The sequence below is a fragment of the Leptonychotes weddellii genome, chromosome 4, assembly GCF_054177405.1.
Source record: "Leptonychotes weddellii isolate Sample4059 chromosome 4, ASM5417740v2, whole genome shotgun sequence".
NCBI lineage: Eukaryota > Metazoa > Chordata > Mammalia > Carnivora > Phocidae > Leptonychotes > Leptonychotes weddellii.
This window is the reverse complement of record NC_138372.1, coordinates 89,190,927-89,215,995: the sequence shown is the minus strand read 5'-3', so window position 1 is coordinate 89,215,995 and position 25,069 is coordinate 89,190,927. Positions and strand designations below refer to the sequence as shown.

Sequence of the window (25,069 nt, the reverse complement as noted above, 5' to 3'; positions counted from 1 at the left end):
GTTTCTTTTTGGCATCTCTAATATTTTCTATTTTCTTCAACTAGTGTGTAAGATTTTTATCACCATATTCTTTCTTTTAAAGTCAGTGTGCATTAATAAGAACCTATTACTTTGTGCTAAGCATGGGGTTATAAAAATGAACATTGTTGTTGTGTCCTGAGGAGTTCAGGGTTGAGAAAATGAAACAGTCTCAAAACATATAACGCCACCCCAGTATGCTCATGCTATGACAGATGGACATACAAAGTGAAAGAGAATTCAGAGTAGGGTATTCGCCAAAGTAATTCCTAAGTCTCCAGTTTTTTGGGGGATCTGGGGCTCAGTCACTTTACATAAAGACCCCTCATTGGCCTCCTTTAACTTAAGAGTCACTAATCTGAGTTTGAAACATCTGCAAACCCTGCAGGGGACAACAGATTCATTCTGTTGCTATTGGTGATATCAAGGAGGAAAATTGTTTTTTCTACCCTCTTAGGTTCAGTATTGAAGGGCTGCAAATTAAACTGACAAAATACAGATTAGCACGGGCAAAGAACAAATTTAATGACCTATTTATGCAAGGGAGTTTACAAGGAAATGTGACTCAAGAAGGGGTTTATATACCATCTTAATTGGAAATGGGAGAGGCAGGAGTCACTTCTGGGAGAACAAATGACTTGTTAGAAGGTTGGGGAGAAAGGGATCTTATGGAAAAACAAATGACTTCTTTGGAAAGAGAAATGGGCCCTTGGGGAATAGATGGGAGATTTGCTAGTGCTGTGAAAACGTCTGTCTGAGAAGAGAAATTAGAGCTGCTCTTGGGGATGGGTTTATGACAATTGAGTTCTTTTGGGATTCTCTGTTTGGTAGATAGGGTAGTAAGGCATTCAGGAATTCAGATGCTTTCAGCTCAAAATAATTTTTATGCCACAGTGGCTTATTCTGGACCCCTTCAGTGAGAAAGAAAAAGCACGTGGGGCCAGACAGAATGGGCTTGAATCCCAGTTGTGTCACTTACTAGTTTTCTGGCGTTAGGTAAGTCACTTCAATTCTTTAAGCACTAAATAGGAATAAGACTTTCATTTGAGATTTAGCAGTAATGTACTTACAAAGTACTGATACAAAGAACGGCAGGGGGCAGATACTATTGTGGCCTTTGGAATCATCGTTGTTATTTATTTATTTATTTTAAAGATTTTTATTTATTTATTTGACAGAGAGAGAGATAGCGAGAGCAGGAACACAAGCAGGGGGAGTGGGAGAGGGAGAAGCAGGCCTCCTGCCGAGCAGAGAGCCCGATGTGGGGCTCGATCCCAGGACCCTGGGATCATGACCTGAGCCGAAGGCAGACGCTTAACAACTGAGCCACCCAGGCACCCAATCATCGTTGTTATTTTAAGGCATAATCCTTTCCGAACTCAGAGAGCTTGCCATCTGGTTGAGAAGGGAGAATTCATGCTATTAAAAAGATAGTTTCTAAGGCAATGTGATCCAAAGGCCAAATGGGTGATCTGGAGCAAAGGTTGTGGGGTTCAGAGAAAGCCCCCGGGTGGTCTCAGTCCTACGTACGGTCAGCTTGGCTCTTCCTCACCCGTGCACACTGGATTCTCAGTGAGTAACCCTGGCCCATGGATTCTTGCTCTGTGAGTTTATTACTGGAAATACCTGGCACTGAGCCTGCACCTGCTTCTTTGCAAGTGTTAGTACAGGTTTGTGTGCTGACTCTTTGATCCCTACAAAGAGAGGGGCCCTTTGCCTTGATTACAGCCCTCCATCCAGGCACCATCTCAGGCCTGGGGAGTGACAGCCACATTATGAGCAGCCTCTTAGCAAACGAATATGGATCCTTAATTCCAAAACCAATTTCCAAAGGCGTTCTAGAAGGGCACACAGAAACGAAGCCTGTTTCACAGAGTTAACACTGCTCACTTCCAGCTGATGGCAGGAGACAGAGACACAGGGCAGCCTAATGAGAACTGATCAGGATATTCTGTTTGGCGGTAATAGCAAATGTAAAACAGAGAAACCTCAGACTCCCCTCTGGTTGCTGTCGGATTTGTGTAATAAACCTGCACACACACACACACACACATACATCTGTAAAATTCAATTCCCCAGAGCATCTGACCAAACCTGTGCCCACTCTCTTGTTTTTAATAATAATATTTTCCATTTAATCTCTCAGAATTTTTGGAGGTTGTGTCCATTCCAAACTCAAAGGGGAAAAATTAGCATTTAGATAGGATTGCACCAGCATTAAAATCAATTGAAATGGAAACAGGGATCATGGCAGGGTTGAGATACCTGGAGTTTTTTCCATAGGATGATTCTGATATGACATCCAGGGTACCCAGTGACTCCCCTTCCCTGTGTCAGCGATAATCAGTACTCATTCAGATTTGTCCCCGTTACTTGATTCTTAACGCATCTTCCTCTCCATGTTTTTTTGGGAATCACATTTGCTCATAACAGAGCCTCCTCCAAAGCTCCTGCTCTTCCTTCTGCGGGATAAATCGATGCAAAGGAGACACGGTCCTTTCTGTCCAGGACATAGAACCACGCGATGCCGCTTGCTCGCCCTGAGATGTGAAATACTCTCTGGATTCTTGGCCTTGCCCCCGGCCTCCATAGCCACACCCACTTGTCACCGTCACACCCTCAACTTTCCCTAGCCCCCAAATCCACTCTTCCCATAGCCTCTCACACTCACAGAAATGCGTTAGAGGCCTTCAGCAAGCCTTGGACCCGAGCAGAAAGGACCCCAAGGAAGGACCCTGGAAGTCAGAGTCAGCAAGGTGCCCCTTCCTGACTACACAGGTTCTTCAGTAGGAGGTGTGTTCACGGAGAAGCCCTATATGCTTGTATATGATTCTTGTGTGAACAGAACAGACCCACGTCCTAATTTACCTAGAAGATTCCTGTCTGCTGCCAGTCTGGGGACAGTTTCAGGATCCGTCGACAGCATTCAGAAGTTCCCCTGATTGCTGGTTGCTGGTGGTGAATTCTCGAAACACAGACTGCCAGTTGCATTTACTGAGCGATATTCAGAGTGACTGTTGCCCTCGGAGCTCCTGATGATGCACCAGACTCATGTGCTTCCTCCTTTTGCCTTTTACTGCTGCTCTCCTGGACCCCACAGCCCATGGGAGTGAGACCCATTCAGTGCTGATGTCTTGTGTGTAGTGGGTGTTTTCCTGTCTCGCAAACCCACGTGTCAAACAGCACGCATTTCTCCCAGTTGCTCATCAATATTTCCTTCCTTACTGCGCGCCCCTCCGTTCCCCTGCCCCCTGCGTGCACTGCCCCTCTGCCGCCTCCCCTCTGCCCATTTCCTTGTCAGCCTCTGTGTCTGTCCCTGACTCGTTCCTTTCTATCTCTCCACCTGGGAGCGTAACCTCTGGATTCTTCTCTCCTCCAGGAAGATGATTTGAACGGGATCCACATTGTGGCCTTTGCGGAGAGGAGTGACCCAGGTAGGAAACTCCCAATCTGTCCCTTCACACCTTAAGTAGGATCTGATTTCTCCCCTTTGCCAGACCTCATTCCTTGCTCTTGCCTCACTTCCTGTCTGCAAGGCCACTGCAAGACATTGGGCACCCCCTGGTGGTCGCCGGTTAGGCACGAATCCGTTGTCCGTTGTGCACACGGCTAAGAGATGCCGATGGATCAGAACCTCGTTCTACTCTGCTTAGCTGTCCAAAGTAGGAGGAAGCACTGAGTACTGGGGAGGATATAAAAACATCCTAGCTTTACAGGGTGTGTGTGTGTGTGTTTAAGAGGGAGATAGAGAGACAGAACTTCTGTCCACATTAAAAGTTTATTTAACCATATTGTGATCTAGCCTATATAAATAACAATCCTCCATTACAATTACAACCAATGTATGCTTTGGTCTGTAAGATATGGTCTGTGCTTAGGAAACTTAATAGAAAATACTTGCTCAAATAGTGAGACCTGGACAAAACTAGCAGTTCATTTCTAAAGTGCAAAATGACCCTATAAATGGATGAGTAGCTTTGTTTTATTTTGGAACATGGACGACTTTTTCCTGCCTGCACTCTTTTTAGCATCGGTAGAGAGGGAAGTGCAGGGGAAAAAAATCAAATATTTCTGGCCATAAAATGCTAGGTCCCTTTGGCAATGCTCTGTGACATAAAGGGTCCCCAACGGGAAAGCGTAAGTGGGCATTCTGAGGTGCATACTGGGGAGACTTGGCACGATCCAGACTGCACACATAGAAGGCAAGGAACTGCACTTAGGATGGCTCAGCAGCCAGGCCTTGGGCCATGAGGTGCCTGGGCAGGGGTCTCCAAACCTGAAAGCACAGAGAACCACAAGCACCAAAGCTGCCTGGAGCTGAGCATAACAGGCCCTTCAGAAACCTTTAATTTCACAGAGCTCGGAGGCAAGTGTTAAGGCACCGTCAGGCTTAGGAACCACTGCCCCAGGTACAGCAGAACTGTGGTATTGGCCTGAGATGTCTTGTACACTCATAGGGACAGACGAGGAAGCTTCAGGAAGTTGAGCAAACTTCCCAAGAGGGCACAAGGAGTTAAGGGTAGGTCATGAAGGAGCCACAGGTTGCCTTGGTCATCAATACGTACCTGGTTCTTGCACAGCGCCTTGACACATAGTAGGTACTCAAAAAACGGATGTCGGGAGGTGATCAGATGAGGGGATGACTGACCGAGACTGAGCCCCAACACTTGGCCACCATGCCCGTTTTTTTGTTGTTGTTAATACATTATCAGCCTCCATAGTTCTTACAGACAGAAGCCTAAATGCTGTTATCATACAGTTTTTAAACTTGAGAGATAATCCACACGTGACAGTATTCGCCTTTCTAAAGTGTACGATTCGGTGGTAATTTTAGTATGCACACAGTTGTGCACTATCTAACTGCAGGCCATATTCGTCACCCCAAAAGGAAACCCCATGCCCATTGGCAGTCGCTCCTATTTCTCCCCCCACTCCTGGTCCCTGGCAACCACTAATCTACTTTCTATCTCTATGGATTTGATTATTGTGGATATTTCATGTGGATGGAATTATGTATCTGTGGCCTTTTTTGCCTAGCCCCTTTCCCTGAGCATACTGTGTTCAAGGTTCATCCACTATGTAGCGTGTATCCGTAATTCACTCCTTTTTAGGGCCAAACAGTGTTCCATTGTATCAAAACCAAACTGATGCTCCAAATTATCTGAGGGTTTCCTTCCCCTTTGTTTTTATTAAGGTTTTTGAATGCTCGCTGAGGTCTCAGTTTTCCCATCATTGACTTGCAGAGTTGGCAGAACTCTTCAAGGATATCTAGTCTTTGTCTGAAAAAAATGCCAGTATGGTTCCAGCAGTTTCTGGCCACCCCTCTGCCCCTGCAGGGGAAAATAGCGAAGGAAGCCAATTGCCCAGAGTTTACAAGCTATAATCAAACAGAGTCGGATCCCTGGTGTTGTGTGAACAGAGATGAAATTGCCATCAGCAGCAGCCTGCTGGCCAGACCCCAGCGGGCTTCCTCCTCCGCCCCACCTGCCCCCTTCCAGGATTGTGGGGAAGCCTGTCTTGCTCCCTGGAACAATGGAACAAAGAGGCCTCCACCAAGTTGCAGGAACCTGTTTGACCGAGATTGCTGCTATAATGAATCAAACTCCTGAAACTCCTTCCACCTCCTCCCTGCACAAATATCCTTGGGCCTGAAGCTGTGTTTTTCCCCAGAGGAGCCCAAGCTGCGGCTTGCTCCTGGGAAGCTGGAAGAAACGCACTGAAGCGGGGGGAGGGGGGTATGGCGTGGGGGATAGAAGCATATTTTTTTCATCCAGGGAGGGCCTGGCCCACTCGGGGCTAGGAAAGGGAAAGGCTTTTCTGTGAAAGTCCCGACGACGCCGCAGCTAGTCAGTCATTACCTGGAGGTCACTGATGTGTGACCCGGGGCGGAGGGGCCTGGCTGCAGGACCAGGAATTGCATTCCCACCCAGACAGAGGTTCTTCATATACCTTTGCTCTTGCTACTAAGCTGGACATGGCCGATTGCTCCAACCAGGCCCCTGCCCGCTGGCCAAAGAAAGATCATCTATCCCGGACGTCCCTACAGCTCTCCTGAAAGAGCTAACAGTCTCGGGGAACTGTGCTGTACCGGGAGGATCTCATTTGGTCCCTAAAGCCACTCTGTGATCAGTGCGTGATTATTACCATCCCAGCTCAGAGGAGAAAAGTGGGTCTTACGGGTTAAAGGGCCCAAATCGCTTGCTGGGATTCAAATTCCAGCAGGCTTTCTTGACCTCTGATCTCGCCCTGATGATGATGAAGATGGTGAGGATCACTTGTATGCTTATGGGACTGAACCCCATGTCGGGGCTGCTCACTTTACTCCCATTTCTCAAGTGAGCTTCTGAGCACGCTACCTGCGGGCCGTCCGGCCGGGGCTGGCTCTGAGCATGCGCAGCGATTCTGCCGCACTATTGGGGGCGGAGGGGGGGGCGCCAGGGAGAGCAGGAGAACGCGGGAAGTGAGAAGACAGGGCAGCCACCTGGAAGCTTGAGAGCCAATTAAGGAAGAGAAGGCAGCCGTCCTCCCTGCTGTCCACGGATGTTCCCAGATTTGGAATTAGAGCCGACTAGCCGAGTGACCTGGGTCCCCCCCGAGGGCGCTCCTCCGAGCCGTCCGGACACTGCCGGCTGCGAGCTTTGCTCCCCAGGCTGCAGGCGGCTCTCTGGGCCCTGGAAGGACGAGTCCGGAACTCTGCTCTTGCCCCAGGCCCTGCGTGCCGCTCAGTCTTCCTCCTGCAGAGCCTCCCCGGCTCCTGCGCTCAGGATGCCCCCGGAGCCGCTGTTTGACAGGTTTGAAAATGAACACCCCTCCTCCGCCGCCCCCAGATGTGTCTGCATCAGGCTGACATCTTCTTTATAACACCTGCTGAAAGGTTCGCGGAGCGGCGTTTCTACATGAGCGCATGCAGGATGGATATCCTCCAAGGGCCCAGGGAATATTAGCACTAACAAGCTGGAAATGCGAGGACAGGCTGCCGTGTGCCCGCGTGGATTGCCCCGTTCCAACCGGATTGCAACCGCCTGGGGTTCTTGGAAGATGTTTTTGAGATCAGTTGTCTCAAGGAGGAGTGCTGACTGCTTATTTGAGCTTCCCAGTGTAAATCTGGTTTATCAAACTTAACATTTTTGGTTCTTGCTGAGTGCTAACCGTGCATGTAATCTTCACAACAACCGTCTGTACTAGGTACCCTCCTATGGTCTTCCCCGATGTACAGACAAGGAAACAGGGGTATGGAGAAGTTAAATAACATCACCAGGTCACATAGTTAATAAGTGGTGGAACTGGGATTCAAACTCAGGCTCCCAGCCCGTAGGCTGCGCCCTGAGATACCCACGTCTCTCCCAGACCCGGCCCTGGCTCCTGACAGGGCTGTGACTGGCCTGGAACTGGTCCCCCAGGGCTTGGTGCAGCCTCATTCCCACCAGATCCTCCCTGCCTGGGTAGGAGGAGAGCATAATCACCGGTTTCCCCTCCCACAGAGATGTGATTCCCAGAGGCCTCTTGCTCGCCGTGGGAAACCTGGCTCCACACCAGCCCTCAGCCCTGGGTCATGGGACTTCAGGTTCCAAGCCTGTGTGGCAGGGAGCGAGTCACGGTTCTCACAGCACACCGGGTCCCTCTTCTTTATTTAGGTCGATCTCTGAGACTCCCATCACTTAGGGACTTCGCTGAGTTAACCAATCCAACACAGTGTGGCTGGGAGGAGGATGGTGCTCAGCGGCACGGATAGAAGGGGTGGGGGGGCTCCGTCCTCCAGAGGGTGCTGCCCCCTCACTGCCTTCTTGAGCCCCTTGCTTCCCTCCTATGGAAGCTTTCCCACTCAGCTCACAAATCTCAAGCACAACCTTGGGGAAGGAAGATGGCAACAGCGTTGGTAGGAGGGCCAAGACCTCAGAGGGAAAGTGATTGTGGAGATGGTTCTAGACGTGCAGACCGAAGAACTGAGTTAGAATCCTAGCTCTGCCGCTTGCTCCCACGTGATGCTGGGCAAGCCACGTACTCTCCCTGTGTCTCAACTCCATCCTCTTTAAAACAGAAAAACGAAAGTCTTCCTGACTCCATCGGGACTAGATGTGAAGATTAAATGCTCTGACAAGTCCTCTAGTTTCGGTGGCTAAATAATTGCTAGCCCCCAAATCACGGAATAATATTTCCTCCTTTTTTTTTTTTAATCTATCTTTTTTTTTTTTTAATTATGGACTTTTCCTTCTGAAAGATACATGGCCACAATCTTAAAGGCCTCTAAGCTTAGTGCGTCACTGATAAAGGAAACATTTATCCGTTTCAAATCCATCCATTCATTCATGCAATTGCAATTGTGGACTCATCTTGGGCTTTACACTGAATTACAAAAGTGAAATATGGCTTCTTGCACCTGCCTTCCTGATCCAAAAGGGAGAGTCCACAGTGGCTGTTTCCCTTTTCCAAGACACCTGCCTGGACACCTGTTTTACAAAGAAACAGAAGCTCTCCCTAAGAGGAAATTGAACTTGTAACTTGCAATTTTTAGCAACTAAATACCTGGGAGACCAGTTTAGCTGCCTTACCTCAGCTTTCCCAGATGCAGGAGAATCCATTCCAGCAGGTCTACATCCAAGGCTGGGAATATAAAGGGAGAGAATGTATCCCAGGCTTGTGAACCTTGAATCAGGAATATCCAAGTTAGCTTAATGCCTTTAAAACAAAGGAACTAAACCTAACTCTAACCCACATATGGGGCAAGGTTCTCATAGTCACACCTGCTGCCACAGCAGCCCCTGTGGCCTTCAGTCACAGAATCATGAGCAGGGGCCAGAAGGAACCACCCCATGACATACCATCTCCTGGCGTAACTTCCTACGAGCCTGTCTTCTCTACTGTGTGGGGCCAAGACTGTATCGAACACACTGCTTGTGCCCAGATCATTGTATTTATTACCTGTGCCCTGAATGGAGAGACGAATGGCCAGGTTTCTTGTATTCAGGCAGAAAAATCCAGATCATTTAGGAATAATGGCTAAAGCTTACTCTGTGTCTCAGGGATTTAGAAGTACTAACTCATGTAACCTACAACCAACCTTATGAAGTAGGTACTTTTATTATCATCATTCCAATTTTACAGATGAGGAACCAAGCCTTAAATAACTTGCCTGAAGTCACACTCAAAATGGCAGAACCAGGATTTGGACCAAGGTTGTTTGCCCCACGGGTCTGTGTGTTTAAGTGTCATGCTGGGTTGCTCGCTCCTGTTCTGTTCTTGAAAATATCCAGGAATGCAGAAGGATTATGTCCATTATGGCATTTGTCATCCTGAAAGTCGAAAAGCTGTCCTTGGATCTGGATGAGGTTTCTCTTGCCTTAATGTCAACCTCATTTATCGATGTATTCCGTGAATGTTTTTTGAGTTTTCCTTACTTCTCTGTAGACACAAAAACCTTTCGTATTTCTAAAATTAAGCACGAAGCGAAAATTTTGACTTCTCTTGTTTACATAAAAACTGCCACCCATTTGATTTTTCTAGCAGAACCCAATTTTTATTCCTTCTATCTTTTCATTTTTATCTCCAAACCTGCTCTAGCATGTAGAGTAGAAAAAGTTCCTGTATGTAGCATTCCTTTTCATTAGTTCCAACATTCTGTGGGGTTTTCCATCAGAAACCTATCGCGCTATCTTGCGTGTTCAGCTATAGTACTGAGGACACCCCTGTCCCTTTGCAATATGGTGCCTAGACGACTTCTCCCCTCCCTTTACGCAAGTCTGTCTTTTGCACCTCAGATTTACTTTCTACGTGAATCAGGGTCTATGTCGTTGAATTTTATCCTCTTCATGACTTTCTGATTTGTCAAGATCACTTTTAAATTTGGTTCTCACCTTCCAGAGTTCTTCCTTCCGGCTACTGAAAGTAGTCACGGAAAGTGTTTTAGAGAATTCCCTATTGTGGTCTATGCTATATGATACATAACCCACAGATTCCCTGTTCTGCCCAGAGAAGGGGGACCCAGAGGCGGCAGGAGTAATATCCCCCAACCTCAACTCCACCCAATCCCCACAATGATAATGAACTCTAAAGCCTGTGCCCCTATTCACCCCAAGTGTCTGTCATACACGGTGACTCATGAGATACAGCTTTCCCTTGCTCTCACGACGTTCTCATTACGTCACTTTGCTTTTACAGAATACCTACATTAGTACCTGTTTTTGCTGATGAAAAGAAGTCCAAAGAGGATTTTTGATTTTATGACGTGTTATTGCTTCTTCACTGTACAATATTTTGGTTCTTAGGAATGTTCTACTTTTGGATATCAGGGGAAACCTGTAATTCAGAGAGATAGAAAAATCACGCAAGCAGAATACATCTCTGCAGGAAGGGGCTGTGGCCTCTTCTTTCTGAGCAGTAGCTCTGCTTTCCAGGTAGCAAGGCCCGAGGGGGCCCAGTCTGGATCTTATAGTTAGCAGTCCGTATTGGCCACATTGGAAGTGACTACACCCACTCAAAGCAGAACTGCCAAGAATGGCATGCATTTGGCCTGGAATGTACAGGAGATGAGGAAGTGCAGAGAAAAACCTTTACCCAGAGGCCCCAGTTAGCCAAACAAAGGCTAGAGCTCCTGCGGAGAGGAGAGACTTGTTAAACAGAAGGGCTCATAGTGGCGGGGACCTTGGGCAAAAGAAGAAACCTTTACAATGAAAGAGCAGTTGCCGGACGGAATTCCGAGGCAGGTGGGGAAGTTCCTGGTAGAAAAGGTGTACATTTCAGGCCACACGTTCAGCCAAGCCAGAAATGTAACTTTACACTCTAGAATCAAACTTGTATCATACCCAGTGGGAACTGGGTCTGGTCATGGATGGCCCCCCTACTCTCACCCCACCATCCCTAAAGGTTCGGTGTCTCGCCGCTTCTCAGGCATAGACAGGTGGGGGATACATCTGGTCGGAGTGGGCTGTGGTTCCGTGTGGCCTCTAGCCCTTGCTCCCAGCAGGTCGCCACTGGTCCTGTCCATCCCAACTGTGGCTTTGCCCATGTTCCTCAGAGCAACAGAGAACCGGTGGGGCCTCCTGGCAGACTTTTCTGCCCTCACGCTCCGGCACCAAGGGGTTCTCCAAGAGATTCTGGGGCCTTTCCATTTCCCAGAGTTTCATTCTGAAACAAAGCATGGATGCCCTGTGCTCTGGGATCCCCTGGAACTGTGGAGTTTCTGTATGTGGACACACATGCGCACACACGCACGCATGCACATGCAAACACACAGGCGCAGAGCTTCTTCTCAGGGACTTTCCAGACTCTTTGTTTTTAGTTGGGAGTGGGGTGGGGATGCTGAGGGTTTAGGGGGTACTTTCTCTTTTACTAAACCGTCTTCCAAAACTTTGTGTTTATGGTATAAATTTTAGGTTCCCAGTCCTTAAAAGTTTAAGTTTTAATTTTTTTTTTTAATTAAGAAAAAATTGTGTTCTTGAGGCTCACAAGGCTTGTCTCTGCTTTTCTTATGAATCATCCCTCCCCTGGGGGTCATAAATGCTGATGCCTGAAGAGGGGGAGGGCAGAGCATACCAGGAAATGGTGAGAGAGGGAGGGAAACCCCATTTACTATGTCAAAGCTATGAAACCAGCTATAAATCAGAAGCTTCGTTTGAAGGTTTTAGAAATTCCAGGTTGCAGAAGACTAAGGGTCCAGGCTACATGTTCTCGGTTTGTAGAGCTCTGAGGGATAGCAAATCATTGGTTTCAAGAGAGGGCACAGAGCACTGAGGACCAGGCAGGGGTTCTTCTGATCTGGGATTGCACGTGGCGGACTCAAGGCTAGTCAGTTTTCACATGCAGATCAGCAAATTGAGCCCGGCTTTGAGTTAAGAACCAGCCACTTCCCTGTGAACTTTTAATATTTTTTTATTTAAAATTTTTATTGCTTCCTTTGAGTAAGCTGCTTCGTGGCTGGGGTTCTTATCTGACTCATTTTATAGAATAATCCTATAATTGAGGGTATGCACCAAATGGCCTAAGAAACCCTGTGGAAAAACCACTCCCTGCTCCTCATGCTGGAAGCCATGTATGTAAGGGGTTACTCAGACTTCTCGAATCCTGCTTCAGATGGCTACGAGTTCCTGGAAATCCTGAAACAGGTTGCCAGGGACAACACCGACAACCCTGACCTGAGCATCGTGTGGATCGACCCGGATGACTTTCCTCTGGTGAGTGTGTGTTCAGTGTGAGACCCGGAAACATGACGGAGGGTGTGAAATAGGAGAAGCATGTGCAGAAACACAGTGACCACCCCTATCCGGTGTGGAAGACCGTGGCAACATTGTGGGGCAGCATAGAGTGGTCTGGTGTTGCCACGGTTAGACCCACCATTCTCATTCCGTGGAGACCCGGGATCTGAGGCGCCCACACAAGTCAGCTGGGTGATATCCTTCTGCTAGCACTTCCATTTCTGTCCCTTGCCCCACTACCTCCCTTGCTACAGCCTCTTTCATGTTCTGGGAGGGGACTGTCATTCTCAGGCAACCTGAGTTGGTAAGTAATAAAAATCACACTTGACCATTTTGCACAGAGTGAAGAACTTCATGGAGGGAAGGAGTAACCTCTCGGAGGGCAGAGATCCTGTCTCATTCATTGTGTTCTCCCAGGTCCTAGCATGCTGAATGTGTAAGGAACTTAAAGTCCAAACTCTTGCTAGTGCCAGCGATCAGTGGCCAGAAAGCCTTGATGATATACTTAATTTTAAAGAGAATAAACAGAATTTGTATGATACAGGAGCCCAGTGGTGAGACAATGGATGTAGCTAATAGACTGCGTGCCTGGAACTATAGTTAATTCTTCATAGGCACCATCTCTCGAACCCTCCCATCAAACCTGTGAAGTAGGGACTGTCAGAATCCCTATCTGACAAATAAAACAATAACGGCTGTCAAGGTTAAAGCTACTAAGTGGGAGATATGATATCCCGATCCAGGTCTGTCTGATGCCAAAGATTTGTCTACTAGTCAGTCAATAGACTTTAGCCTGAGCTAACTGCTGGTAATCAGTACAAGTTTAGTTATCATTTGGTTATAAATGATAACTTCTCTTCTTCCGGGAATTCGCATTTGTTGCATAGGACCTGACTGATCATATCATGATTAAATAGTCAAAATTGAGGGAGTTTAATGATTTCAGGGGTCCTGAAATCCAATCCTATATACAGAATAAGTCAGAGGCAGAGACTTTCATGACATCTGAAGCCAATGTCGTAATTCTGGGTAATCATAACAAAGTCATGGCCTCATAAGACCCTAAATACTATAACTTTTTTTTTTTTTAAGATGTTATTTATTTGAGAGAGAGTGCATGAACAAGGGTAGGGGCAGAAGGACAGGGAGAAGCAGGCTCCCTGCTGAGCAAGGAGCCCAATGCAGGACTCCATCCCAGGACCCTGGGATCATGACCTGAGCCGAAGGCAGATGCTTAACCGACTGAGCCACCCAGACGCCCCTACTATAACTTTTTAGTTAGCCTCTGCCTGGCTGTATTTTCATCTGGACTGTTTTGTTATGCAAGCTTGCAGATGGTCTGCAGTTGTCCCAATCTGTTCTATTTGTTTGTTTGCCTTGGTTTTTACAAAAGAGAAATCTTCAGACTGTCCGGATTTCCAGGTTCCTACTATCTCCGGTCCCCATCAGGCCATATATTTACCTTGGAGACCTTCTGCCACTGAACATTTGCATTGCCTTAGCCCCATGGCCCCTGACTCCTTTAGTCCCATCCCAGTCAGAGATTAGTCCCTGTGGATCCCAAGCCTGGTGAACTGGCGGGGCGGGGGGAAACCCCTCTATTTGCATGACACTTCACAGCCTTCTCAGGCACCTCGTGGATCCCAGTGGCGCAGGGTAAGGGATTTTTAAATGGGACATTGAAAGAGAAGTGGAGGAAGATGGCTCTCTCACCACATATTAACTATGAAATTCCCAAACAGTCATTTGGGAACCGACTTTGGACCATCTCTATAATATTCTTCCTTACAGCTGTAGAAGCTTTTACATTACATGTTTTCATAGTTGGTGTTATGAACTCCTTTTTCCATACTTATCAAGTGCTTGAGGGCTGAGGCCAAGCCTTCAGTTTCTGAAGTGCCCACAGCTGTTTTGAAGAACTTTAAGCAATGGTGACCGATGATGGGATGGCAGGTGGGTCCAGCCACAAAACGTGGCTTTGACCGGGAATGCCCTCTGCCTGCTGTCTGACCTTATTTTTCGTTGCTTCAGCTCGTTGCCTATTGGGAGAAGACTTTCAAGATTGATCTATTCAAGCCACAGATTGGGGTGGTGAATGTGACAGATGTGAGTATACCCCATGAATGCTTGCTCACCAGTCACCCTCAGCTTGTCCTGTTTTCTGCCATGCAGCCCAGACTGTGATACCATGTATAGGAGTCTAGCCTCCCCTGAAATGAGCAGGACCCTCGGCCCTGCCCAAGCTCAGGAAACTTGCCAGTGTGGCCCCAGCCTAGTCTCTGAGCCAGTCCCAATCCATGGCTTCAGGATTGTCTTCCATGGGCACTTCCTGGGAAAGGCATGGGCATGTTTCCTTGCTTATGGGGCCAGCCCGTCCCGTTTTATTATCTGGAACTTTCCATCCAAGTAAACTGTCCTGTATTTTCTCCTAAAGCCCAACAACAAATTCTTTTTTACACAAAAGAACCCACACGGGAAGCTGCTATTGCACAGTGGGTGACTGGGGGCGGGGGGATGCTGCCGGGGAGGGGGCAGGAGGAAGATCATGAAGGAGGAGGAGGGGCCCCTCCTCACCGTGCAGACACCCTTGAACTGAGTGAGGGTGGGAAAAGCCGGTGTGGTGGACCGGCAGAGCATGAGGAATTTTAGACCTTGCTCTCTACAGCTGATACAACTCCACCGTAACAAAACAGAAGAGGAGACAGATACAACAGCTAATGAGCAAATACCGGACAGAAAGAGATGGTCCCAGAGAAGTCATTAGAGCCATAATTAATTGTGGTGGAAATGCTTGCGAATGGGGCCGGTTAGCAACGTCCTGTTATCCTGTTGGTAGGCCTTCAGTCCCCTGGGGAATTCTACATTTATTTATTCTGTACACTGCATTTTAAACTAATAATAATAATTAATACTTTTTAAAATTTACTCCAGTTAAAACATTTGTAAATAAAACAGTAGACTCTAAGGTGAAAAGCAAAAGTATTTCCCACTGCCCTGATCCCTTTTCTAGTCGCATTCCCAGAGGGAATCATTGGTGATAGTTTCATGGCTGTCCTACCAGAATGTCATACACATGTTTGTTGTTATTATATAGGTATCTTGTAGATACGCTCATGAAACCAGAAGGAAAAAAAACAGTGCAAATATAGTTATGATTCACAATAATACTTGATTTCAGTACCCCTGGGAACTGCCCCAATCCTGGGCTACCTCCCACCTCCCAGCACTTTCCACAGTATCAACCTAATGGTGGGGATCAGGAGGGCAGGCAGGTTAGGGTGGGGAGGGTCTCTTCCAGGCAGTGCTTTGATCTGGAGGAACTAATCCAGGGTGGGGAGGCAAGGATGAAGTTTGGGGTGGGTGGTAGGGGAGGTGGCATCTCGGGTTGGAGCAGCTGCTAGGCCTAGTGTGCTGGGCCTGGCCCATTCCCCTGCCAACCCTCCGCAGCCTTGCCTCCGTACCCACTCTCCTTCCCCAGAGACCTCTGCGGGAAAATTACACACACACACACACACACACACACAATGGAATACACGTTTCCCTTGACATTGCACAAGCAGGCTGCTACAGATAGCATTCTGCATTGAGGCATTCCCATGAAACAGTGTGCACATGTTCCTGATGCCTGGGCCCGGCTGCTTGGAACCCTCTGGTCTGGCTGGTCCTTCCGGTACTCACTCACTCGGTCCCTCGCTGCAGGCTGACAGTGTCTGGATGGAGATCCCTGATGATGATGACCTGCCCACAGTCGAGGAGCTGGAGGACTGGATCGAGGATGTGCTTTCTGGAAAGATAAACACTGAAGATGATGACAATGAAGATGGGGATGACGGGGATGACGATGAGGATGATGATGACGATGACGATGGCGATAATTCTGACGAGGAGTCTAATGACGACAGCGATGATGATGATGAGTAGCCCTGACTCCGAATGGTGGATGAAAGCACAATCACAGCGGCCCACTACCATGCAGACAGCACTGGGGGGAGGGGGGGGGCCAGCAGCCCCGGCCCACTCCTATCAGCTCCTTCCCCTTTCCCATCCCTTTTCCCATCCCTTCTCATCGGGAGCTGTACCATTCAGCAAATGCCTCTAAACCCAGTAATCCCACTCAGCAAGGACAATCAGAGAATTATTCCCATGTGGACTGTCTTGATCGTCTCAGAAAAGCTCTCATTCTTTGCCAGACCATCAGTGGTCATGGCAGTGCCGGAATCTGGTGGTCTGGGGACAATAATCCCCTGAAACCTCGACTCAAGTTTACTTGTTGTCTTCGATGTGACCGTAACAGAATTGATAGCTGGCAAACTCAAAGCATAGAGTGACCTTACAGTCAGAGCCCAGGGAGACCGAAGATTAATTCATTTAGTCCCCGGGCCTAGAACATCAGTGACAATCCCCCCTTAAGGCAAGAGGTTCCCTCTTAGGAAAGGCTCAGTCTTAGAAACAAGTTTCTAAATCAGGTTCTCTTGGCTCTATTAAACTTATTATTTCAAGTGTATGTCACACCATTATGAACTCAGATCCAAGTACTTGGACAGCTATTCGGGAGGCCTTGAAACCCATGCGTACAGATGTAACAATCATTTCTAGGACATTAGGATATGGGATGGGAGGTTGATTTGCTTTCTGAACTTCCCTTTACTGACAAGTCTCACATTATACGCAAGGGAGTGGGGGGAACTGGAAGGATTAAAGGTTTTTAATTTTTTCTGCTGGGTTCATGTCCCTGATTGAGTCAGTTGGCTTCCTAGCCTGAGCTGGGATCTGGATACACTTTTCTGTTGCTGCTAGTGAGCCCTCCCATTGGGAGTGAAAGTTGGTTTATCCAGAGGTCAGTCAATGCTCCATTTGTCAGCCCTCCCACACTTGAGCAGGACAATAGCTAGAGTTCATAACGGTGCCCTGAGGCACTGAGAAAATCCCAAAGTGCCTTCCAAACTATCTAGAAGTTACATTGTGCTCGGTAGTTTTAGCATTAAGTTTGCATTATCATGTTCTAATTTATTTTCTCAATCTTTTAACACATGTGTAAGACACTGCAAATTCTTCGGAAATAGAGTAATCCTTTTATGGAATAGTAGCCAACTAATTCTGTCATTAAACTTATACTTTGAAAATATGGAGACTCTCTTAAAAATCCTCTCTCGGTTTTTCCGGTCCTGCTCATTCTCTCTTGGTTCCTGTCCTACCTCTCTGTTCCTTCCCTGTTTTCCTTTCTGGCCCCTCTTCCTCTGCCTGCCCTTTAAATGATAGTGTTTCACAGTATCTCTCTACTTTAACATTCTTCCAAGGTGCTATCATCCATACCCATCAGCTACCACTTGTGTGCTAATGACCTCCAAGTCTGGGTCTCTAACCTTGACCACTCTCTTAGTTTTAGATCCACTCATTCATCTTGGTTTGGAGGTTGCACAAGCAATTCAAACAACAGAGCAAAACCCCAACTCATTACCTTCTCCCCTAAATTCTCCTTCTCTTCATGGTGTCCCAGATTGGAAAAGTGATATCACCACGTATCCAATTGTCTATGTGATCCGAAGGGGCCCTCTTCCCCTCTGCAACCATGGCATTTTGCACATACCCCCAACCGTGGAAATTTTCCTTTAAATTGTAGTACATGTTTACCTGTCTGTCCTTTCGCTAAACTGTAGGCTTCTTGGAGGCAAGGGATTTATTTATCTTTGTATCCTCAGCAGCTAGCACTTTGTCCAGCACAAAGGAGATATTCATTTATTGAATTGATGGGTGAATAATTGATTAACCAGAATACCTATAATTCCCCAGCACTGTTGGATAACAATGCTTACGAGGCGTCCTTATTTTTATTTCTCCCCCTCACAAAGCCAGGCAGACACTTCCCAAGCTGGACTATGCTGCCATCTAGCCAGATCCAACCACACCTCTAATAAGCTCTTGGGAGGTACATTTTCAAAGCAATCTTTGAAGCCAAGGAATGTGGTCTGTCATGAAAGTGGTCTATTCTCCAGCCCAGGAAAACTCCCTTGTTCCTGGAGGCCTGAGTAATACGCATCAAGTTAAATCATGTTGTGGTACTCCCATGTCAGAAGCACTGAGTGGTAAGCTAGCTAGTACTATCTGTGAGTAGCAGTGCTGTTTAGTCATTGGTCTAAACCTTTTTAAGCTGGTATTTATTGAATGTTTGGCATGTGCCTGGAGCACTAGGCTATGTGCTTTACATGTATTATGTCATTTAATCCTTACAAAGCTCTTATGAAGTAAGTCTAGTTATTATCCCCATTTTACAGGTGAGGAGACTAAGATGCAGAGGGCCCAAGTAATTTTCCCAGGGTCACACAAACACTTTAAAGGAGTATAAGTGTAACCCCATTTTTATACTAAATCAAGGATTTAGATGAAATTAAATTCCTTAATCAATCAAAGGATTCCGTTTCTTTTCCTCAGATAGTGTCCTGAGATGGACTCAAGTGAATTTCCCATAATCCTTTTCACGGCTTACGCCAAGATACTCTTTCTCTTTTCCTTCTGGAGGGCATAATCACCTTATCCCGCATTGGAAATGGAGGCTAATTAGAACTGCAAGGTCTGGCCATCCTGTCGGGAAAAAAAGAAAACAAAAAACATTGTGTTATCAAGAATTTACAATCATGGGGTGCTTGGATGGCTCAGATGGTTAAGCATCTGCCTTCAGCTCAGGTCACGATCCCAGGGTCCCGGGATCGAGCCCCGCATTGGGCTCCCTGCTCAGTGGGGAGTCTGCTTCTCCCTCTCCTTCTATTGTTCCCCCTGCTTGTGCTCTCTCGCTCTGTCAAATAAATACATAAAAATCTTTTAAAAAATGCACAATCATTTTCGGTGTATTTTTAAAAAGATTTCATTTATTTATTTGTTGGTTTGAGAGGGGGGAGGAGGAGAGGGAAAGGGAGAAGCAGATGCCTAGCTGAGCATGGAGCCCGATGTGGGGCCCGATCCCAGGACCCTGAGATCACAACCTGAGCCAAAACCAAGAGTCAGATGCCCAACTGACTGGGCTACCGAGGGGCCCCCGTCAGTGTATTTTTAAAAAATAACATCTCATAACTAGAAACAAGCTTGTCTTTTCCATAATAAGGCTGTGTACTGTCTAGGCCCTACTTCCTATAATGCAAGAGGCTTACACTGGTATTAATGTCACTTGTCATAGATCATTACTAAGTATCTTTTGATCAACAATCTCTGATACATGCAGACACACACACACACATGCTTCCTAAGTGCAGATGGGTCCTGGGGCTCTGCCCTCCATCTCACCCAGCCCATGGTTACCAACATCATCTGTCTCTAGCCAGGCTCTCCTGTTTCCAAAGCCCTCACCCCAACTGTCTTTCCTGGACAGCCTCATCTGGAGTTCCCATAGGGACCTCGGATTAACATGGCTTTGGGGTTTAAAGATCTCCCCAAAATTAGGTCAAGAAGTCAGCAGTGTAACATTAATAATTAATAATAATAATTAATAATCTCCATTATCATAGAAAAACAGCAATTTGGAGACTAGAGATGAGGAAAATGGGCTTCCCAGCTTCCTACCTCCAACTGCAGGCCACCCAAGGGAATCAGACTTGTAGAGCGGACCCAGGCCCTTGCTGCTCAGTGGGCAAGGATGGAGGGGAGGAGAACAAAACCAGACCTTCAATAATCACTTCACCCCAAGAACTTCACCCCAAGAAACATGGACAAAGGGCTGTTGTCCACTAACCAGGTCACTCACTCTATCTCTGGATGGGAGTAAGGTTTAGGCAAAAGGCCAGCAGCGGTCAGGGAAAGATCCTTCTTCATAGAAGCGGAGGAGCAGGGAAGAGACATCCCCCTCTGACAATGCTCAAGCCGGAAGCCTTAGAGCCATTCCACTGTGTCTTGCTTCTGCACTGAATAGGGAGCAGGTGCCGTGCTCCCCTCTGCGCCCACCTTTCCTGTGTAACTGAGGCTTTATGGTCTCTCACCCGGCTTGCCGCAAGGTTCCAACTGCTCTCCCATCTCCCATCCAGCCTGCATGCTGCAATCAAGTGATCTTTCTAAAATGAGAAGCTGATCATGTCACACACATGCTTAAAATTCTTCAAGGGTTCTCTATTCCCAGTAGGTGTTAAAAAAAATTTTTTTTAAGACAAAGAGGCCAAAGAGTGAGCTATGAATGGAAAGGTTGTTGACTGCCGAATGCAGAGCTGGGCCGTGTGGTGGGAGGTTGGGGAGGAGAAACAATGGGATAGGTCTTGTAAAACCAAAAGTCCTTGAAGTGTCTCTCCTCCCTGTGACGAAAGCGCAGTCTGAGTGGGGCTGATGCTGATGCTGGCGATGCTGGGGCTCTTGGATTAGGAAAGCATCGGACTGAATGGGGCAATTTCCGCTGCGTACGTGGAGGATCTGTCTTGGAATTGGGGCGTCCACATGCCTCATCTGGGATTATAGCACCCAGTTGTTATTTTAGCAGAAGTTGGGTCAGCACCCCGGCACCAGGCTAGGGGGTCAGGCGTAGCATGTAATTGCTAAAAGCCAATTTTCTTCGCAGGGCACTCAAGGTCTGTGTGAGCTTTTTGTCCACCTTACCAGCCTCATCTCTCATAACGCCTCCCAGCCACCTGCCTCCTCTACTCTTAGAACCAGAAGTCAGTAGAAGCTGCCTGGCTGCTTAACAACACCAAGCCTTGGCTCATGCTATTCCATCTACTAGAATGTCTCTCCTTTCCCACCTGTGCCTGCCTGGCAAACTCCCAACTATATTACCTGAAGTGTGAAGTAAGGTACATTCTGTGACTGTTCTAGTCATTCCCCAGGGGAATTGGCTACCTTACCCGCTGAGCCCTCACTGTACTGTGTACAAAGCTCTCTTACAGAAATTACAATTTATCACACATGTACATCTTCGTCCCCCTATTAGTCTGAAAGCAAGCTTAGGGAAAAGACTTCAGCGGATTCTGATCTATCCTCAGTGCCTAAATTCTGATAGGTTCTTAGTAAACTTGTTTGACTAAGTACTCTCTAAGCCCTATGTAAAGCAAATTGAACAGTGATTAGTACCATTAAGAATGTGCTAGTGATTATCAAAAACTATTAGTACCATTAAAAATATGCTAGTGATTATCAAAAGTCAATCAGGACCTTTTTGGCAATGGTATCATCTGTTCAGATCTGCTTAGAATAGCAAATTGGGATTATAAAAAAAAAAATCGGAGCACAGAATCTCTTTGGCTCAGTGAGGAGTTTCTAATGTGCGGTGTTCTTTACTCAGGTCAGCAAAGTCTCCTAGAAATATAGGCATCATGATGGCAAGCAAAGCAGCATGGGGATGACAACAGAAGTTCCAGGCCCCACTCTCTGGGAACAGAATACCCACAGCCACCCAAGTGCCCATTCATTTATTTTAATGTATCTGCAGGCCCAAATGCTTGCAAGATAAATTAAGAACCTCTTTTGAATTAATCTGGTATTTTACCAATGTGCACTCTTCAGAGTAGTGATGCTAGAATTCTTACTATTAACCCTAGGATCCTGCAAAATCTCAGTGATTCCCCCTAAAATAATCATATATGTTTAGGTTATAGGTGGTAGCTTCCACGCTGAGTGTGCCATCCTGTTCCCATTCCCTCATTCACTCAAATATTCAATCATTGGACCCTTGAGGCTTGTTTAGCACATGCAGATTCCAGAAGGCAAAAATGAGTGGGTGAGATCAGAGGCCTGAGCAAACATCTAGAAAAGGAAAATGTTTAAAGTACCTTGGGTCATCATCATTTTGTCTGAACTATTACCACTTCTCAGAACCTCAGTTACACATTCAGATGTAAATACAGAGAACACGCCCAAAGGTCAAGAGTAGTTTTTGGTTTTTTTTTTTCCCATGTCCACATTAGCCTGTAGGACTAGAAGATGCTTGCATGGCATGTTGACACCGACAGAGAATTGCCAAGTCTCTCTGGAAGCTGGGATCCTGGCCTTTGCTGTGCCGCTGCTGGGGGCCTCCGTCTCCGGCACTGGGTGGGCAGGCAGTGACTCAATTGGTGCCATCCTGATATCCCTCACTCCACTTCCATAATCTGATCGTTTATCATCTAGTCGTCTCAAAACTCTTCCAAAACTCTATAGCTGTATGACGGGCAATGAATGAAAAAGAGAAGAGTCCTTGGTTTATGTCTGCAGACAACTCGAATCTTTTCCCTAGCAGGGTTTGCTTGTGCAGATATAAATAATGCATATCGTGGCCGATAGCCCAGAGAAACAGAGCTTATCGATAATCTATACAATGAATCTTCAAATCAATTGCTTTCTCTAGCCCCTGTCCATGGAATAGGTAAGAATTTATGCGCTATCAGTACTCTATACAGATTAAAAAAAAAAAATAGCTGAGTGTAGCAGAAGGTAAGTTCCAACATTTCTTTTTTTTTTTAAATATATATTTTTAAAGATTTTATTTATTTATTTGACAGAGAGAGACACAGTGAGAGAGGGAACACAAGCAGGGGGAGTGGGAGAGGGAGAAGCAGCCCCCCCCCCCGCGAAGCAGGGAGCCCGATGCGGGGCTCGATCCCAGGACCTGGAATCATGACCTGAGCCGAAGGCAGACGCTTAACGACTGAGCCACCCAGGCGCCCCCATTTCTTTTTTTTTTAAATTTATTTTAAGTAGGCTCCACACCCAATGTAGGGCTTGAACTCATGACCCTGAGGTCGAGTCGCATGCTGTACCGACTGAGCCAGCCAGATGCCCCCATCCCACCCCGCCAACATTTGTCATATTTTCAAGTTCCTTTTAAATAAATCTATTTTTAAATCAGTCAATAATTAAAATTGAATTATCAAGCCACTCACCAAAACAATCCAATATTCACCCCCTCACAAATCCAGGGGTCTGACACTTTTCTTCCTCCTTACTTGATTCAAAGATCTTTATTCACTTGCTGATTTATTCAAAAGGCCCATTTCATCTTCATTTGTAGAGCCTAAGATTTTAATTTTCAGTAATCTATTCATTTAAAACATTCTCTGAGCACTCTCTCGCATAAAATGATTACAACAGTTTTTGTTACAATGACAATCCACTTTCTGATTCAATCTATCATAATTACCTTGGTTTTCATAGAAACTTGACAGATTGTCTTTTTAAAAAAAAAAAAAGATTTATTTACTTGAGAGAGGGAGAGAGAGAATGAGTGGGAGGGGAAGAGGGAGAGAGAACCTCAAGCGGACTCCCTGCTGAACGCGGAGCCCAACACAGGTCTCAATCCCAAGACCGTGAGATCATGATGTGAGCTGAAACCAAGAGTCAAATGCTTAACCGACTGAGCACCGCCCCCAGGCGCCCCTTGAAGCCTTTAAGAGGGTATCAGAATTATCCAAGAGTGAAAACGCTCCCTAAAAAAGCAAACAACTTTTTAGATTGAAATAATCCCATGAAAAAAGAAGCAAAATACAAATTGGGATTTCAGTTTATTTTTCAAGTTGTACAGTATAAAAAAATGTAACATGTAAAATGTTTTACAGTTAATTGGGATGGGGGATCCAAAAGGGGACCAAGTAACTTGGCTGCCAGGTACACAGTTGTAAACGCTAACATTGTCACTGACGGACGTTACTATGAGAAGACATTTAGTAGCATACACCTTATGAATGTTCGTAAACGTGTTTGCGCAGATGGTTGCGGGTAGAGTCATTCATTTAGATGTTTGAAATGCCTCAACAGAGCTTGCTACCCATTTATGCCGGTATTCATACTCCGACTTTCTCCTATATATATGGTGACCCAAGTAGAGACTGATGAGCAGAACTGCCCCTCCTGGTTACAAAGTGCAGTATTAACTACTAAGAAAGACCACAAAGGCCTCTGGTCACATCTTTGCACAAACAGTGCTGATTCCTTCGGATAGAGACAGATGGTTTTGTCACTGAACTTTCTGGGTTCGAATTCCAGAAGTGAAAAGTTCTTTCAACACAAAAGCAATTGTCCAATGAACTTCTCTGAAGACGACCTGATTCAGATGTCCTTGGCCTTCTCTCTAGCATCTTGGTTGAGGAACTGGTTATTCACAAGGCGAGTTATGTTGACCACCACAGTGAGCCGGTATCCACCCGTCATTCTGGCTAGCGTCCTGGACTCTCCACACTAGTTGTGTTCATATACAACTGCTTGGAAATCACACTTGGCTAATGTCATAATTCAGGGGTCTCAGGGGAGTCTGCTATAGAACTAAAGCCCACAGTGAATCCATTATAAAAATAAGGAATTAGCACCACCGTTTGAATTTTACGTTCCTTTTTCTCTTAAGAATGATGAACAATATAAAAAAAAATGATGAACAACATTAAGTGAACATTCCATTATTTCTGTGACTGAGGGGCACTGGCAAATGAAAAACCATTGCCACCTCTTTCTACCTGGGCCCTGGAATGGTGACAATGTGCAACTGTCTAAATTCCCTATGACGTGAGTTGAACTAGACTTGTCACCCACAGACCAGCTGCCTGGGTCCCATCGCTAATTCCCTGAGCAACAGTCGCTGGGCCTCAGAGATTAAGCTTTCCTAGGCTTTGGGCTTTGCGGGGGGCTGCTTAACAACTCCTAAATGATCAGCTCCTTCGGAATAAAAGCTCACAGTACAAGGGAAAGCCCGATAAATATAAGTGAACACAAAACCAGACAACTGTACATTCAAATATTTTTATGAAAATATTATTTCAGTGCCAAAAGACACTCTTAAAAGTCTGGGGTTTGTCACATTTGTTCCCTGGGCTTAAGATGAGTAAGTACTTTTATCCCACTAGGACAAAACATTGGTGTTTTCAAGCTGCGAGACATATAAATTGTAGATTCTTAGTGTCATATTGGAAGTGACCTCTCAGGGTACCGCT

General features: G+C 46.4%; 1 protein-coding gene and 1 long non-coding RNA gene across 2 annotated transcripts in view; both read left to right on the top strand.

Annotated features, from left to right (window-relative positions):
- The window catches only part of CASQ2 (calsequestrin 2), a 62,627-nt gene extending 45,296 nt beyond the window's left edge, over positions 1-17,331 (top strand). Inside the window, exons 8-11 of the mRNA XM_081815743.1 lie at positions 3,398-3,452; positions 12,085-12,185; positions 14,238-14,312; positions 15,906-17,331. Coding sequence (XP_081671869.1) covers positions 3,398-3,452; positions 12,085-12,185; positions 14,238-14,312; positions 15,906-16,127 — 453 coding nt within the window. The 3' untranslated portion in view covers positions 16,128-17,331. The remainder of the gene's footprint in view (positions 1-3,397; positions 3,453-12,084; positions 12,186-14,237; positions 14,313-15,905) is intronic.
- The window catches only part of LOC115943959 (uncharacterized), a 1,191,882-nt gene that overhangs the window by 697,795 nt on the left and 469,018 nt on the right, over positions 1-25,069 (top strand). The window lies entirely within an intron of this gene.